This window comes from Propithecus coquereli, unplaced genomic scaffold, assembly GCF_000956105.1.
Source record: "Propithecus coquereli isolate 6110/MARCELLA unplaced genomic scaffold, Pcoq_1.0 Scaffold10, whole genome shotgun sequence".
NCBI classification, from domain to species: Eukaryota; Metazoa; Chordata; class Mammalia; order Primates; family Indriidae; genus Propithecus; species Propithecus coquereli.
Window position 1 is genome coordinate 10,852,308 of NW_012133858.1, and position 18,772 is coordinate 10,871,079.

At 38.9% G+C, this 18,772-nt stretch overlaps 1 protein-coding gene across 1 annotated transcript in view; it reads left to right on the forward strand.

Annotated features, from left to right (window-relative positions):
• Positions 1 to 18,772, forward strand: part of ATP13A4 (ATPase type 13A4) — a 161,341-nt gene that overhangs the window by 125,930 nt on the left and 16,639 nt on the right. The window contains exons 17-24 of the mRNA XM_012639862.1: positions 3,032 to 3,156; positions 7,890 to 8,053; positions 8,866 to 8,988; positions 10,515 to 10,594; positions 12,067 to 12,109; positions 12,514 to 12,623; positions 14,843 to 14,939; positions 16,636 to 16,708. Coding sequence (XP_012495316.1) covers positions 3,032 to 3,156; positions 7,890 to 8,053; positions 8,866 to 8,988; positions 10,515 to 10,594; positions 12,067 to 12,109; positions 12,514 to 12,623; positions 14,843 to 14,939; positions 16,636 to 16,708 — 815 coding nt within the window. The remainder of the gene's footprint in view (positions 1 to 3,031; positions 3,157 to 7,889; positions 8,054 to 8,865; positions 8,989 to 10,514; positions 10,595 to 12,066; positions 12,110 to 12,513; positions 12,624 to 14,842; positions 14,940 to 16,635; positions 16,709 to 18,772) is intronic.

Genomic DNA, 18,772 nt, shown 5'->3' on the forward strand with positions numbered 1-18,772 from the left:
GGCCACTCTGCCTGGGGCCAGCTTAATGTGATCCCTGAAACTCTGGCTATTACAACTCTGGATATTTGTTGTAATTTGATCAACTCATTTCAAGGTCACTCAAGTCAGAGAGCTAAAAGTGAACTTTGAGATTTGATGTCATATTTTGAAGAAGAGGAAATTTTGGCCCAGGGAAGAGATGGAGCAGAATTGGAAGTAGAATTTTGTTTCCTGAGAGCCTGTTGCCAGCGATATAGGAAGGTTATGGCTACTATGTTGTGGCTTCTGATTATAATAAGATATTTGCATATTTACAAGTTGCAAACTCATGGTTTTCGAACTTGTGCATATAACAAAGCACTCACTGTAGAGGCACATGAGCAATAGAGAAGGGTACAGACTGTGGCACATGGGAGAGGACATGTCCTGGCCAGAAGTACTGAAATTCTAACTTTTCAAAATCTGTTGTGGCTGAAACACAAATTCACTGATAGGGTTGGATCTTAGGTCATCAATTCGTCTTTCCTCTCTTAAAGCCATATCACCACAGGTATACGGATAGCTAAATTAATTTACCCACCCTTTGCTAATTCCAGATTGTGACAGGACATTCTTTCTCAGTATTTTGTTTTTGCTCTTTTTTTCTTTTTATTATGGTTAGTCAGGGTGCTTCTCTTCAAGGGTTATTGGCTCACTTTATGCATATTTCATCCTCTAAAAGTCACATGGATTTTAAAAACATGAAGCGTGATCACCGGGATGACAGTGCTCCCTTTGTATTACACTCATCATTCTTTGTTATTTTTAGATACTTCAGAAAGAGGTCTAATGTCTGTGCAGGAAGCAGGAGAGGATAGCATGCTATTCCAAGTTGCAGAGCTTGAGAACTCTCAGGGAATTACTCCCTTTTATTTCTTGGCTCACATTGAATACTCATGAAAAGAAGAATCATGGAATATTAGAGCTAGCAGAGACCTTGTAGATACAAAGATGAACTAGGTTACCAAAGAAATAATATACTCATGGTCACACAGCCAGGTAGTGGTAGGACTGAGAGTAGAACTCCAGTTTCCTGATTATTGTGCATTGACCCCTATGAAGGCCATAAGCCAGAGGAACCAGAAATACTAGTGCCAAGGTAGGCCATAGACTATGGCAAATATTCGACCCATTTTCTTGGCCTAATTTGGCACCTCTGGTTGGCTTATGTCATACGATCTCCAAAAATATCTAAAGCCTGAGGTCTGAATATAAGGACCACAAGAAAGATTGGAAGTCCTCAATTAGGCATCAACTAAGTTATCCTTCAAAGACCTGATTGAATATCACCTCCTCTAAGAAGACTCCTCTAATCACTTCACCCAGAAACGATTGCACCCTCTTTTCTGACTCCATGGGACTCTGATTTGGACATCTGTCATGATCCTTTTCCCAGCCTTCCATAGAACTAAAGTGGTCATGTCTAATTTTACCTCCCAGTTGAATGTGAAATCTCTGGAGTTAGGGGCTACGGTAGTCTCTGCATATTCTCTCCTCCTTTTCCTCAGTGCTGTTTCTTGAACTCACTGGCAGTAGAATTTTTGAAAAAAGAAATGAATTTTTTTAGATTTCCTGGCAAAGATTGGTCACCAAATGTATCAGAGCATTTCAACTAGACACACATTTGCTGAGCACTTCCTGTGTGTCTGGCATCACTTGGGTGGGCACAGTTGAACACAGCATTGAATCAGGTGGGCTTGCCCTCAACTAATTGAGCCAGAGTGACAGATCGGAAAGCCAAGAATGATAATATATGTACAAATAAAATATGGGCTACACTGAGGTAGAAGTAATATGTCAAGGGAACAATTATTTCTATCTGAGGAAGCCTTTGTGGGAGAGGTACCATGGGAATTGGACCTCAAAATGTAGGACATATTTCATTAGCAAATCATGGGGAACTTACAACTTTTTCCATGAAATAAGGAAGAATGTCTCATAGCAGTATAGAACAAATGTCTAGAGATGGTCAAGTACAGAGACTATCCATGATGAGTGGTCCAACTTGGCCTGAAATTAGTGTGGGTGAAGAATTTAGTGATAGCTGAAGCTAGTAAGATAGTTTGGAACCACATCATAGAGAGACTTAAATGCCAGGTTCAGAAGAATGAGAAATGCCATCCTCCCAAGCATGCTCTGAGGTGAGTAGTTTAAACCGTGTCCTCTTCCTGCTGCTCTGCTGGAGGTGTCAGCAGCTTCCTGGGAGCATTGCTAACTCTAGATCATGACCCTGGCTTATGTGAGACCCAGCATTCCGATGCACAAGGCAGGCAAGTCAAGGAGCTTTTTTGTAGTGCTGCTTTCATTTGCATTTCAGCCAGAATTAGGCAGTGCTGGTGTCTTGTTCTTGTGTTTGCATGTAAGATAAGGAAATAATCATGGAAGAATCTTTGAACTCCCAATCCCAAACATATTTCCCTGCGTTTGGTCCTGTAAAATGTTCCTGAAAATGTTCTTGTGGTGGATAGGAGGGTTGGAGGCCTTACTTACTTTTGGAAACATACACGCTTTGTGCAGAAGAGCACTGCTACCATCTGAGGGAGAAAGAGGGAAGAACTTGGCCTTAATAGAGGGACCATTTGTTGAGATTATGACCTCCTATCTCCTGGGGCTAAGATGGTGTTGATTACAGCCTGGTTTCTGGAGAAACCGGCATTTGTTTTTCTTATGCTTCCCCTTAATTTTCATGACGTTTTGTACCAAAACTAGAATTCCTCTTTGTTATTAGCAGGCGAGGTAACTCTTAGAGTCTTTTATCTTGTTTTCTACAAAGGTTAAAGCAAAGCTTTTGCTTAATAAGTACTCCCTTTTTCTTGACTCACTAAGTGTTTCCACATCCTTTGTGTCTCCTTCTGCCTTTTTTCTGGATTGTTCCTGGCATGTAATCAGTGTCTAAGGAACAATGCTTGAATGAGTGAGTGGAACCACTCGGACAGGGATCTTTGTCTTTTTGTTTTATTTCCCGTGAGAAAGCTATAATGTGCTATTTCTGTTCAATCATGTATATTTCCAGGGAGAAGGTAGAATCAAACCTGATATTTCTGGGCTTGCTGATCTTGGAGAATCGATTGAAGGAAGAGACTAAACCTGTCTTGGAAGAGCTCATCTCAGCCCGGATAAGGACTGTAATGATCACAGGTATAGAACAAAGTGTGTAGTGAAACAGTAAGAATTTGATGTGGAAATAGGGACTCACTTTCTTAACAACCTACTATGACACCTTTTTAGGTGCAGGAGGTGTGCAAAGAAAGAAAAAAAAAGGCAAAACTATTGTTTTCCCCAAGCTTCCATTTCAGTGGCATGATAGAAAATCAATCGGTCAAATAGTATTTTGAGGTACACAAAATAGGATGATGTGGTCAAGCATATCCGACCATCTACTTTAGATGAGGTGGTTAAGAGAGGCCTCTCTGAGAGGTGACATTTGAAATAAAACCTGAATGACAAGAAGGTATCATCATCAGGCAAAGATGATGATTTTTATTACCAAATACTAAGAAAAATGCTCAGTCAATGTGGTCTATAAACTACACTGAAGGCCCATCAGTAATAAAATCTACGATCCTAGAGATAAAAAAAATATGCCATTCTCTCTACTCCTAACCCTAAAGCCCAAATCATGTAATACAAACAGGAGAGCAAGAGAAATGTGTGAAATTTCTTAATGAAATTAAGTATGTATTTCTTAATTGAATTTGACACTGATGCTATAATTTTTTAGTTGCAGAAGAGACTAGAGGTGAGTAAATGACTTCCTGATGCATTCATACTCATATTTTTTGAGTGTGTGCTGCCTTTCTTTTCTCTGCTCTCATAGATGCTTTTAACTCTATTATTTTTGGCACTAAGACAGATTATTTCCACATCAAAGCCGTTACTCCCCGCCCCCGCCCCCTGACCCCCATTCTACAGTTGGAACCTAGAATACTTTTACTTCTGTATTTCTCCACCCCTGCATTCCAGACCCCACAATCCCAGAGACTTTTAGATTACTTTTACTCTATCCCTTTACAGTCAGATCTCTCAATCTGATTTTTAGGTGTTGCTGAGTTAGTTTACTACATATTAGGATTTCTCTCACACTATGAACCTTCTGTTTTAAACATCTTTTTTAGCACTTATATTACACATTCTCATAATCTATCCCTAACCATGCAGAGTAACAAACAAGAATTCATCATTCTCCACCCTTCCTCTTCACTTCTCTCTCCTCATTTTGAAAATTCTGTTCTTTCTTTCCTTGCTTGTTTCGTTTCTTTTCTCAAGTATTGTCCACGGATGGTATGGAGGGGTAATATGCTGTCTGATTTCTTACATATCCTGGAAGATCTTTCTTTGCCCTGACAGGTGAATAATATCTTGTCCTGATATAAGATTCTTGAGCCGTAGTTCTTTTTTCATAGCTGTCAGTTTGTAGGTGCAATTCCTTTGCCTTCTGGCTCCTGGCATGGCACGTTGCAAGTCCAATGCCAGTCCTTTGTAGGTGACACATAATCTTTTAAATTTAACTTTGGAGTTTAGAAATGTTTGCCTATATATTTGTCTTTTTTCATTACTTTATTCTGGACCATAGAGAGCATTTTAATCTGTCTTCCTCTCAGAAAATTTCCCCTATTGTTTGTTTAATTATTGCCTTTGTTCTCCGTCTTTCCTTTTTTACTTCTGGAATTTCTATTATTCACATGACAGTTCTCCTTGGATTTATCCTCTCAGTCTCTTTTTTTCTTGTGATTGTCACCTTTTTATAATTTTGCTTTGTACTTGAAGGTTTTTCATTTGCACCCAGTTTTTCCAAACCACAATCTCAGATCCCAGCAACGTTATCTCCTTCAAATCCCCTATTGAACTGTTAAGTTCTTAAATCATGTTTTGAGGTGTGAGTGGCTCTAGAAAATTTTGTTTGCTGGTGTTTTGGTGCTGCATTTGCATTTTCTTAGGGGCTCTTATTTTTAATGCAAGTTTCATCTGTCCAGCAGCTTTTCATTTCACCAGTCATGAGGTCTGATTGCTCTGCCTGATCTTTTCCTGTCCAGCTTCTGGGATTTCTTAGATAGACTGTTGTATTTCTCTGTCAGATGATTGAAGCTCAGGCCTGGGCTGTTTGTCCTCAACAGCAGATCTCGTACAGGTGGGAGATGGCAAAATGTGCCTGTGTTGCAAAGCAGACAGGCTGCTGGTGCCCAGCTCAGGCATGGGGAGAAGCCTCTTCCCTTTCAGGGCTCCCTAGATTGTTCCGACCTCAGGTAGAGCAGCTCCTTCCCACCAGCTCGTCTTTGTTGAGGGTCCTCCTAAGTATTTTGGTAGAAACCTGGGAGAAGCTATGTTAGGGATAGCCAGCCAGATGTTATATTATCTATTTTTTAGTGGTTGCTTTAGGAATTACGATATATGTACCTACCCTTTCAAGAAGACTTACAACCAGAAATGTCTCTTGCCTTCTCTTCTTTATGTTTTTGCTGTCGTGAGTACAGCATACATTAACCCCCCTCCCCAAATAATGGTATAGTCTTTACTTTCACCAGTTAAGAGTTATATAACATAAGTGAAGAAAACTGGACTTTTTATTTACTCAGATCTTTATCATTTTTGTTGCTATGTTTTTGTTCCTTAAGTTACAAGTTAACCTCTGGTATCATTTCCTTTCAACTAAAGAACTTCCTTTAGCATTTCTTTTTGAGTATGTGCTCTAATGACAAATTATCTTAGTTTTTCTTCATCTGAGCATGTCTTTATTTCTCTTTCATTCCTAAAAGATATTTTCACTAGCTAGTGGAGTCAGAGTTGACAGTTCTTTTTTTTTTTTTTGAGACAGAGTCTCACTCTCTTGCCTGGGCTAGAGTGCCGTGGCATCAGCGTAGCTCAGAGCAACCTCAAACTCCTGGGCTCAAGGGATCCTCCTGCCTCAGCCTCCCGGGTAGCTGGGAGTACAGGCACGCACCCTATGCCTGGCTAATTTTTTCTAGTTTAGTTTTCTGGCTAATTTCTTTCTATTTATAGTAGAGACGGGGTCTTGTTCTTGTTCAGGCTGATCTTGAACTGCTGAGCTCAAGCAATCCTCCGCCTTGGTCTCCCAGAGTGCTAGGATTACAGGCATGAGCCACCATGCCCGGCCTGACAGTTCTTTTCTTTTAGCGTTTTAAAGATGTTGTTCTACTGTAGTCTTGCCTCCACATTTTTTGAAGAGAAATCTGTGATAATTTGAATCATTTTTCCCTCATATGTAATATGATTTTATCTAACTGCTTTTTTTCTTTATCTTTGATTTTTACTATTTGATTATTATGTGTCTGGATAAGATTCTCACTGAGTTCATCCTGTATGGGGTTCACTGAGCTTCTTGACTCTATACATTTAAGTCTTTTATCATATTGGGGAAAATTTTTGCTATTATTTCTTCAAATATTTTTTTTCTGTTCCAATCTCTTTTTCCTCTGCTTCTTGGACTCTAATGACATGAATGAGTCCTTTTGATATCCTTGAGTCTGTTCATTTTTAAAAAATGTTCTCTTTGTTCTTCAGGTTGTGTAATTTCTATTTATCTACCTTTAAGTTCAGTGATTCTTTCTTCTGTCATCTCTATTCTGGTATTGAGTACATCCAGTGTTTTTTTTTTTTTTAATTTCGGGTATTATATTTTTCAAGTCTAAAGTATCCATTTGGTTCTTTTTTACAGTTTATATTTTTCATTTATCTTTCCATTTATTTAAAGAGAATTAACATTTACCACATTAAGTAGGCTTATAATAGCTGCTTTAAAACCATTATCTGATAATTCCAACATCTGGGTCACCTAGGGATTGGCAACAATTGTTCCCCCACCCTTGGGAATTGGCCAGATTTTTCATATGTTTAGTATCCTAAACATTTTGATTATTATGTTGTAAGACTTTGGATTTTGTTAAAATCTTCTGGAGAATACTGAACTTTTTGTTTTGGCGAGCAGTCAACCCAAAGTTCTGTCTCGCCTGTTGTAGGTGATGGCTCCAATATTAGTTTAGATATTAAGTCTTTTGCTATGATGTCTGGGTCTGCCCCACTTGGGGGTTACTCTTACAAATGGGAGGTGATTTATATCATTGTTCAATTCTTCAAGCTTTGCTTATCTTTCTTTGCATCTGCTCCACACATGCTCTGGGTTGAGCCCAGGAGGTATATAATTCATACACTTGTCTAGCTCTCTCCTTTCCCCGATTTTGCCTCATACACTCCAGCCTACAAGGACCCTTTTTCCTGGTTCCTTTGGAAGAAATCCCAAAGACTGCGTTTCTCTTGGAGTTTTAGCTGCCTGAATTGCTCTAGGACTGAGGCCCACACTTAGGTCAAACATATGAAAGGAAAGAGAAAAAAAAGGTGAGAAACTCATCCCCTCTTAAGTTGCTTCTCCAAATGTGACTCCCTTCCACACTCTGCCTGCTTTTGTTTACTTTTCAAAGTCTTTGGGTAGTTGCTTTTTGTTTTTTGTTCAGCATTTTCCATTGTAATCAGTGGGAAAGAGAGAGTGTGGTGGGCTTATTCCATCTTGACTAGAAGTGGAACAGCCAGATACAATATTAAACCAGTAGAGTTTTCCTAAACACTTGTAAAGCTGCTAACAAATGACAGAAATACATTTGAATTTTGCTTTTTTATTTTTTTGTGCCAAGTTTCTGGCAAAAATACACAAATAGGTCATGAAGTACCCTGATGAAAAACAGCAAGAATGAGAAAAGGGATCATGGAATCACAGAAGGTTGGGGCTGAAAAAGACCGTAGAGATTATTTCTTTTCACAACTAAATTAAGGACTGAACTCTTTACCTTGGTTTTCCAGGCTCTGCATGAGTTGGTTCCATCTCTTCAACCTCATCTTGGGATACTCTTTCTTTCTTCTAGGTGACAATCTTCAGACTGCAATAACAGTGGCCAGAAAATCTGGGATGATTTCTGAAAGTCAGAAAGTCATTCTCATTGAGGCAAATGAAACCACTGGGTCCTCATCAGCATCTATATCTTGGAAATTAGTAGAAGAGAAGAAACACATCACATACGGGAGTCAGGTACACCTGAAAACAGACCTTTTACCGTATCACTTAACTTGTCTCACAGCATTGGTGACTGAGCAGCTTTGACCTAGATTTAACACACTTCCCAAATGTCTAACACCCATGCGGTTCAATGAACTCAATTTTATCAGTTTCCCATACTGTTCCTACTGCACTTTAAAGTACAGTGCTCTTCTGGGTGCTGGAAACAATCCATTCTTTTCAACTTAAAAATTTTTTTGGCACTGTATGAGAAAGAATATAGTAAGTGGAGTTGTGAATCTAATTTCTCATTTTCCCCTTGCTTGTCAGCCACCCCATTGGGTTCAAAGGGGATTTAGTCCCTGGCAGAGATACCACTGTGTGCATCAGAAAATCAGACTATGTCTTCAGGGAGGGAAAAAGAAAAGTTTTATTCATTTACCTCCAGTCTTGTCAGTGTTCCATCTCCACTGTGTCCTTGTAGAGCAATATTAATTCTGTAAGAAAAAAATAGTAAGTTCTCACCTCGGGGAGAGATTTGTTAAGCTGCAGTGCTTTTGTATTTTGCACTTGAAATGTGTGAAACGTGCTCTTCTCTGGGACTCGCCAAGATCAAATCAGGATGAAAACAGGACATGAGCAAGTGCTATTCTCCTACTCACTAGTGGCCGTGATGTGCAAAGATTGATCCTGCAAAAAGAAAGTGCTTCTCTAAGGAATCAGAGTTGGAGTGTGACTTTCAAAGAGAGATTCTGGTCTGTCTTCATTACCTTCTCTCAGATATGCTTGTGGTCCTAACCACTCTATCAAGTGGAAGAGTCTAAAATAACTGTCTTTCTTTGCAGGACAATTATATTAACATAGGGGAAGAAGTCTCTGATAGTGGCAGAGAAAGAAGTTACCATTTTGCCCTAAGTGGAAAATCCTTTCACGTTATAAGTCAGCATTTCAGCAGCCTACTGCCAAAGGTAAGTTCTAAGAGGCAAACAATTTCTCTGTGAAGATGCTGCTGATGTCACTTACGGAGCATGCTCCTAAATTATTTTGAACCTCTAAGTAAGTAATATATACTTACTTACTTAGATTCTATGTATATTGTTGTCTCATTTCCTACTAGATTTGAAATAAATAAACTCAATTAGTCAGTTTTCCACCATTTATAGGATTGAAGTGTTAGTGATTTCTCAAATTATAAAGATTAATTTTGGGAGGCTGTCACTATATTGCCATGATTAAGGATCTCACAGTAAAGTGGAAATCCTGCAATTATACAGGAAACTAGGCCAAGAATAAAGGAACTTTATTAGGTTTTTGGTAGATGACCTCTGTACTGAAGAGGTTCTGATGAAGAGCAAAGACACAGTGGGGGCAGGTATATCATATATATGTATATGTATATGTACATATGTATACACACACACAGTCATTCTTCAGTATCCATGGAAGATTGGTACCAGGACCCCCCCATGAATACCAAAATCTATGGATGCTCAAATCCCTTACATAAAATGGCATAGCATTTGCATATAACCTGTGCATATCCTTCTATATACATTAAATAATCTCTAGGTTACTTATAATATCTATTACAATGTAAATTCTATGCAAATAGATGTTATACTGTATAGTTTAGGGAATAATGACAAGAAGAAAAAGTCTTTGCATACAGACACAACCATTCATTTTGTTCTTCAAATATTTTTGATCCATGATTGGTTTAATCCATGGATGTGAAACCCACAGATACAGAGGGCCAAATGTGAACAAACATATGAAATGTGAATAAGCTAGAGAAAGATGGGTCCGATGTGACCCAAAGAGAAACTATTTATGCTCAGTTGGTCATCGTCTTAGGTACCGTTTAAGAAAACAAAATACAGACTTTGAGACTGAGGAAACACTAAACTGAGGTTACTGCAAAGAAGAGCAGGGGACACAGGGAACTGACATAGAATTTAAGACTCTGTAGAAGCTCAAATTAGGTTTGGGATATCAGCTGAGCCTCATAATTGGTCAAATCCAGATGTTATGGTTAAGTCAAAGACCATAAATAGTCACTATTTTGCCATCAGGCTGTTTTTCTGCCGGTTCTGAACAATTTTCTGAGAAGTAATTGCTTCTTTTTCTTCTCCCGGGATCCTGACCTCTTATTATTTTGCAATTTCTCACACTCCACTGGTTCAAGGTTCCATTAAGATCAGGATTTTTCAGAACCACATTCCCTATGGCAGCTGGGCTAAATTCCTGTAGGTCATCATTTTCATAAAATATTTTTGTTAAGCAGTCATCTTTACTGATTTTTAGTTTCCACTGGTCACTTATCTGATGACTAACATCTCAATGTCTGTCTTAAAATCCAAAGGAAGGCCCATTAGAAACAATTTCTTTTTTCATCCATGGGTGTCCTTACTCAGTCAATATTTTGAGTATTGTAAATTATTTCGTGTACGACTAGCTGACATTACAAAAAATTTCCTCTTTGGGTTTCTTACAGGTACTGATCAATGGGACTATCTTTGCAAGAATGTCTCCTGGGCAGAAATCCAGTCTGGTGGAAGAATTTCAGAAACTGGAGTAGGTTCTTTGCCAATTCAGGTGGCACGAGCTACGTGGGGGCATCCTGGGGGGAGAGTGAGAGGTACAGGGAGTCACTCGGTTGGGCTGGGGCAGTGGTTCTTACCCTGACTGTACATGACAATCACCTGGGGAGCTTTGAAAATATATCAGGACCCCATCATCCAGAGATTCTGATTCAATTGTTAATATGGGGCTTGGAAACCAGTATTTTTTCCAATGCTCCTCACATAAGTTAATTTCGCATCCAATATTTAGAACCAGTGGACTAGAACATAAGGGATGTGAAAGGGTATGGGGAGAAATAAGGCTGGAAAGGTGGTTTGAGCTCAGCTCTTGAGGGTATAATGAGAATTTAGACTTTATTTTTATAAGCTATCATCACAGTTATGATGTAGGGAGATTCATATGACAAGAGATTCATATAACCATAAAAATATTTACATATTCTCATGTCAAAACATTCTTTCCATCCTAAATCAGAAAAATACTTCTCTTCTAACACAAAGGGTCTCCATTCTGAGGCAGAATAAGCAGTCCAAATAAAGTGCCCGTCATCTGGCAACCTTTATTTCCTGTTAACAGAACCCCATGGAGTACTGGAGGCTTCCTCCACTTCTGGCCGCATCCACATGACTCCTGCTCCTACTCACTCCTACTCTGTCCTCCTACTCATTTGATTCAGTTATAGGGCAAGTGTCTCGATTCAGAAGGCCCTGTCTTCTCAACATATTTGAAAACCTGGAGAGTAAACTAGTTACCTACACATAGCAGTGTGGGAGAAAAGTGCAACATGGTCTGTGAATTCTGTCAGAGTGCTCATACTTTAAAAAGCTGGTTATTCGTAATCTTTGTCAAGCATTCAAGAGAGAAGTATTCACTCAGCCTCAAAAAGCCATCCTGAAGCAGAGATGTATTTTCTTTCTCCAACTTCTGGGCTTGGCATTGCATTTTTGAGTTGAGTGACTACTGACTGGGTGGATTTCCTTTTGTGTTAATATTAGCAGCACCAAAAACTATCACTTACCATTTTCTACTTTGTAAGGCATGTTGCCATACAGCGCCTCATTTAATACTCATGACAGTTTGTTGGGGGAAAATAATAGTCAAAAGACCAGCTCCAAATCTAGATCTTCTGGTTTCAAATCCTGTGCCCTCTACAGTGTGCATGCCCACATCATATAATTGTGAACAACTGTTTTACAGCTGAGAAAGCTGCTTCCTAAGTAAGGAAGTGCAGTGTTTATGTGGAACACATGGAGTCACGAATGATGTGCTGTATTTCTAAATCTATTGTATACACTGCTGAGTCACACTTTACTTTCAGTGAAACCAGACTCTTAGGGATATTCTCTTAAAATAAATGATGAGTTTGAACCCTATGTAATGATGGTCACTTCATTTTTTTAATTAGGAAATTAGCGGGTAAGATAGCTTTGATCTCCTCCACAATTGACATGGTTCCCTTGCAGTTACTTTGTAGGTATGTGCGGCGATGGAGCGAACGACTGTGGGGTATGTAGCTGCCAGTGTGTGTGGCCATAATCTCACACTCGGTTCTACTTGTCTGGAGCCCTTTAGAGATAGCACCTCCTGGGATGCTGACATTTCCATTCCTCTTGATGGATAAACTGATGCTGAGGGTTTGGGAGGTTTTTGACCAAAGGCACACAATGACTGAACAGTCAGTACAGGCTAAATTGGTTAGAATTTGGTTTTGGAGTTCCCACTGCTCTGGCTAGGTGTCCTAATGCCATCTTGTCCTTATGTGGGCAGGCAGGGTCAAGTCTGGTCATCTCCCAGTTAGCATTTGGGCCCACGAGCCGCCTTGTGGCCAGCTTAACTGGCCTTTTCTTATGAAGTCTCAGTAGAGATGTATGTGAGTCTACATGGAAAGTAAACTGACTCTTTGCTTTCAGGCTTTGAAAATGGCTCATGTGGGCATCTCTTTATCAGAGCAGGAGGCATCTGTGGCTTCACCTTTCACTTCCAAAACTCCAAACATTGAGTGCGTACCACATCTTATCAAGTAAGTGGCATATCCTAAAGCACTGTTTCTCTCTCTCTCAACTTTTAGGTATAGATTACATTGCTCTGCCCAGGAAAGATCAGGGAAATTTTGTGTCCCTCGGTGGGGAGGGTGCTTTGTGGAAAAATGCAGTCAAATGTTCTACTACCAAATGGATTTACCAGGAGTTAAAAATAACTTTGGGAGAGTAGTGGCATTTCCAATGAATGAATTTACTGATTAGGTTATTTTTAGAAGATTGAAATCTGGAACTTGTTACTGCTTGAAAGTGTCAGTCACCCTCTTATTTTTCAAATGTATTTCTTTAGATGCTTTATACTGGGGGATTCAGAGAGGTCCACTTGCCTTCCTTCCCTCTTGTCTCTCTGTGCTTCCATGGTTACCCTTCCCATTCCCAGTTTTCAAAATCTTTATTTATTTATTTATTTTTTGAGACAGAATCTCGCTCTGCTGCCCAGGCTAGAGTGCCATGGCATCAGCCTAGCTCACAGCAATCTCAAACTCCTGGGCTTAAGCAATCCTTCTGCCTCAGCCTCTTGAGTAGCTGGGACTACAGGCATGTGCCACCATGCCCGGCTAATTTTTCTATATATTTTTAGTTGTCCGATTAATTTCTTTCTATTTTTAGTAGAGACAGGGTCTCTCTCTTGCTCAGGCTGGTCTCGAACTCCTGAACTCAAATGATCCTCCCGCCTTGGGCTCCCAGAGTGCTAGGATTACAGGCGTGAGCCACTGCACCTGGCCTCAAAATCTTTACTGATCATTGGTGCTCCCACTAAAATTTGCCTTGGTATTTTATTTTTCCCCCCAAAATATATGTTTCTGCTGCATTTTATTTGAATGATAGAGGTAGTTAGCATTGTGATTGCTCTTGGTTATTATAACTAGCATGTGTTTGCAGTCTGAAAGTGCTTTAATGCCTATTATCTTATACTTTAAGACAGCTAGGACATGTAGGAATGGTTATTATTTCTTTTAAAAATAAAGAAATTAAGCTCAGAGAATTTAACTAATGTGCCCAAACTCACATAGCCATGTAAGGTTGGAGATTATTTTAGAATTGATTTTGTTTAAATGTGTTTAATGGACAAATATCATACTCTTTCCACATTAAAACAATGATTTGACTGGCTCCTCCCATTTTTTTTATTCCTGCATTTGACAAATATTTGTTGAGCAGGCACTTAATGCCAGAAACTAAGGAAGATAAGTAAAGACAATACTTACAGATTTTGATAGGTACCGTCAAAGAAATAAGTAGGGTGATGTGAAAGGTAGTAAGATAGTTGGAAAGGTGGAATTGGATGCTTCAGATGGGGTGGTATGCTCTCTAAGGAGCTGAGGAAGGAGCAGAAACTACCTTCTGGGCAGAGCAAATGGCAGTGGTAAAACCCTGATACAGAAAAGAACCTGATTTGAAGATCAGGTTCAGAACCCTAGGAAATCATTAAACTTAGTTTAAACTTAAACTTAAAAAAAAAGGTGAAAAAAGTATAATTTAAATTTAGAAGTATAATTTAAACCCATTTTTACCCAATAGAAATAGATAAAAGTGACATTTCATATCTCATCCATTTTATGCTTTAAATACATACTATTTACTCAAAGTCAATCAACAGTAACACTAATGAACATGCTCATCACTTCCAGTCTATTTACATTTGATATATGACTAATTTGAGTGTGCGTATTGTTTTAGTCCAGATTTAGAAAAAGTTGAAACTGCCAAAATGAAATTTGAACCAAACGTGTGCCAAACTCCTAAAACACCTGCAAGAAAATAACCCCCAAACCCACGATCTTATTTAAATCCCTTAGTTCATAGATGAAGAAACTGAGACAAGGGAAATGACCCTCCAATCACATTAGTGAGTAGGAATAAGACCTGGGACTAGCTGCCATGTGCCCTGACTCTGAGTTCAGGGGCTGAAACGGTGCTCGCAGAAAGGACAGGAGTAGCTGTGAATCTGGGCTCCGTTGCCAGATCAAGGCTGTGGACCTAGGCCTGGAATTGGTGTTTCCTGAAAATCTAGCCCTTCAGCACACTCACGGCCGGATCTCACTGGCTCAAGCCTGTCCAGTCTTTCACACAAACAATTGTATGATCAGAGTTTTGATTTTTTTTTTTTCTCCTGAGCTCAGCTGGACAGGATAGAATAACTGATCTCATTCTTTTCATTACTTTCATTTCATTCCTTTTTCATTTCTTTCTTACACAGGGAAGGACGTGCAGCTCTCGTTACCTCCTTTTGCATGTTTAAGTACATGGCTCTGTACAGCATGATTCAGTATGTTGGTGTTCTGCTGCTCTACTGGGTATGACTTGGGACTTGGCCTCTTGGTTAGTGAGAACTAAAACGAGTGGCGGTGCACTCTTAATTTGCAAAGCCTCTTAAAGAAAGGGTCGGGATCGGACACCCGAGCAATAACAGCCCCTCTAAAAATATCCTTAAGGATCTTTAAAGTATATTGGAAATAGACAGATGTACACAGGAAAATTTGTTGGTGTCGATTCTCTGATATAGAAACTTTTTATCTAGTGGTAGCAGAGGATCAGAACTTAATATATCACTTTCTCTGTTGCTGTTGCTTTTGCCTGCTTAGGCCAGGTCTCTGTCTTCCCAATTCCAGTGTTGCTCTGCCCTAGTGTAGCATTCCTTAAAGAGATGATTCTCTGTACTGGGGTTCTGGTAAGTGTTTCATAATTGACCCTCCCTGGAAAAATGAGTCCTGATCTTTAACGTTTGCCATTTCCAATGGTGTAAATACTCCTACTGTGGCCAGTTGCAAGCTACCTGTCTGAAGTCGTTGAACATGGAGTGGGGAAGAGATGTATAAGTAGCAGACCATCAGAGAGCACTTGCACCATATAGTTGCAAGAGTTGTAAATAATCTCAAGAGCATACACAACAATAAAATGTAGGAAAATAATTAGAAAGTGCTGAGCTTTGAGTATTTATGAAGTTTGTTTTAGTATAATTTATTTAACGGTTCATTTGCAGAATTTGTTTTTATATTGGCTGTGTTTAAAACCAGCTCACGGCATTCCTGAAAATTTGGCACTTGACTGTCAAGTGTTAGTACAAGCCAGCATACAACTGGTTCTCTGAATATAGGGATTTGAAAATTGGCATATCATGCCACAAAAAATACATAGATCTTGTAACGGCTTTTATTATTTAACAAGATATAAAAGGAGAAAAGATATGCCTATGGTTTGCAAACTCAACATGTGAGCATATTCTACTAACTAACACCAGGAAAGGAAATTTTATCTGTGCTAAAGATATGAAGATTCATCTCTTTATATTGCCCTTTTCACACTCACTGATGAGTGAGCTAGAGAAGGACAGGCTATTTATGAAAAGCTGACCCTGTTATGGAATCCCAAAACTGTACTCAAAAGTATAATTAAACATAGAACATCATCTCCTTACTACTAAGGGATGGAGAGCAAGGAAGCAAGTTTTTTGAAATCAGGGAGACCTGAACACTTTTTCCTCAAGAGCGTTAAGGTACTTTATTAGGACTTTCTAACATTCATCTAAAAACACTCAAGAATGCAAATAGTGGGTTTAGTTATTCTCATTTTCCATGAGTAAAATTTAGGCACAATTACCACACCTTTGTCACTTGTTACTGTTGGGGGTGCATTCCTTTATTGTGCCACACCAAATCCCAAATTTTCTGTTAACGAGTAGAAAAGAGAGCAGAGATGACTCTTGTAGAGGAAGATGTCCCCCCTCAACAAAGTAATACTAATGCACAAAGGACCAAGACCTGAAAACACATGACGGTGGCCCTCCTGATTAGAGAGGGTTTCCTGGGCTTGGCTTTGAGACTTCCACGAACACTATCACTCACCAACTCAAACAGGCCACTGGCCACAGCATCTGCTTGGTAATTTACCGGAAAAATCCTATGTTGCAGTGAGAAAACAAAAGCGATCAATATCAAACTTCATCCAGAAATCAGAACTTTTTTAAAAATTTGCTTTTCTTTTTATTTTCAGGAGACAAACAGCCTTTCAAATTACCAGTTTCTGTTCCAGGATCTGGCCATTACAACTATTATTGGGGTAACAAGTAAGATATTTTAAAAACTTTCTTGCCAGAGGTACTCCCCTCAATTGGCTTTCTTCTGCCCCAGAAATGTTTGTCTACCCTGAGGGACAGCAACAGCAGCAGAGATATGTGACTGATTCCCAAAGACGTGTACAGAGGGGGTGGGGAGAGAGAGAGAGGAAATTAGCATAGGGAAAGCTGGCTTGTTATTTTGCTGTTTTCCACAAAATACAGAGCTTCCACAAATGGTCACCAAACATTTGTGAAAAAAAGCACCTTGAAAATCAGAAACACTAACTTCAGTGTGTTTTTAAGTATAGTAATAGTTAAAATGTGCCCAATTAACAGAAGCTAAATGGCTTTTATGTTTCCCATCTCCAAATCTTAGCCTCTCAGGATTTAGAATACAGCTTAAAGGTGATCCTGCCATTTCATTATACCACTCCCACTTCCCACCTTCTAATCAGTATATGAATTGTCTCTTCAAATTCCCTGCAATGGGGATTTTTTGATATATGACTTTATTTTCTTAAGAGCTGTTTCAGGTTCATGGCAAAATTGAGACATGTCCCCTGCTCCCACACATGCATAGCACCCCCCATCACCAACGTTCCCCACCAGAGTAGCACATTGTTACAACTGATAAACCTACATTGACACATCATTGTCACCCGAAGTGCATAGTTTACATTAGGATTCATTCTTGGTCTTAGATACTGTATGGGTTTCAAGATATATTTATATAAAATGACATGTATCCATCATCATAGTATCCTACAAAGTATTTTCACTCCTCTTTGCTCTGTCTAGCCATGATTTCACCCTCCCCAAAGCCCTTGGCAACCAGTGCTTTTTTTACTTTCTCCATAGTGTTGCCTTTTCCACAATGTTATATAGATGGAATTAGATAGTATGTATGCTTTTCAGATTGGCTTTTTTCACTTAGTAATATGCATTTCAGGTCCCTCTATGTCTTTGCTTAGCTTGATAGCTCATTTCTTTTTAGTGCTGAATAATATTTCATTGTTTGGATGTACCACAATTTATTTATTCATTCACTCACTGAAGGATATCTGGCTGTTTCCAAGTTTGGGCAATTATCAATAAAACTGCTATAAACATCCATGTACAGGTTTTTGTGTGGACATAAGTTTTCATCTTCACTGAGTAAATACCAAGGAGCATGATAGCTGGATCATATAGTAAGAAAATGCTTAGTTTTTGTAAAAAACCGCTAAACTGTCTTTCAAAGTGGCTGTACTATTTTGCATTCCCATCAGCAGTGAGTTAGGGTTCCTGTTGCTCCACATCCTCACCAACATTTGGTATTGTCAATTCTGGATTTTGGCCTTTCTAGTAGATGTGTAGTGGTTCCATTTACGCTTTTACTCCTATCTCCTCAAGGATTTTGTTCCTGTAATAATCTCTTTCTCCATTATTATCGACATTTCTCTGGTCTACTGGATTATTCCTATTAGCATTTCAGTATATTCTCATATCTTCTTTCTATAAAAAACTCTCCTTGACCCCAAATCCACTGCAAATCCACTACTTCCCCCTTTATTCTCAGACTTTACAAACAGTATACCAATTTTCTCCTCTTCTCATCTAGAATTCTATTGCCATTCCATTTCCGTCAGCCAGATTCTAACATCCAAGAACATGAATTTGAATTTGCACCTATGCTGTTGTTTAGTAGGAGGCAGTGGTCTGCTTGCAAATGTTTGATAACTGGTCCCCCCCAAGAAAATCTGAAATATATATACGTATATGTATGGAAATGAGTTTATTATAAACTACTGTAAAGAAATGTGTAGTGAGCAATTTTCAAATAATACCAATATATGGCACTTTATATTGCAAATTTCGTTTAGCCAATTGATTCTCACAAAATGCTTTCATTGACTTTTACCAAACTCCTGGGTCCATAATCAACCAATAGTTGCAATTGATGACTGAATTAGTTACAACATAAATGTTTTTTGATATTTTCCTTTAGCTGAATGAGTAAGACAAAAACAAAACAAAGACTTATGTCAAAACTTCAATCATTCATCAGTGATGTAAGCAACTTATTTTTTGAAT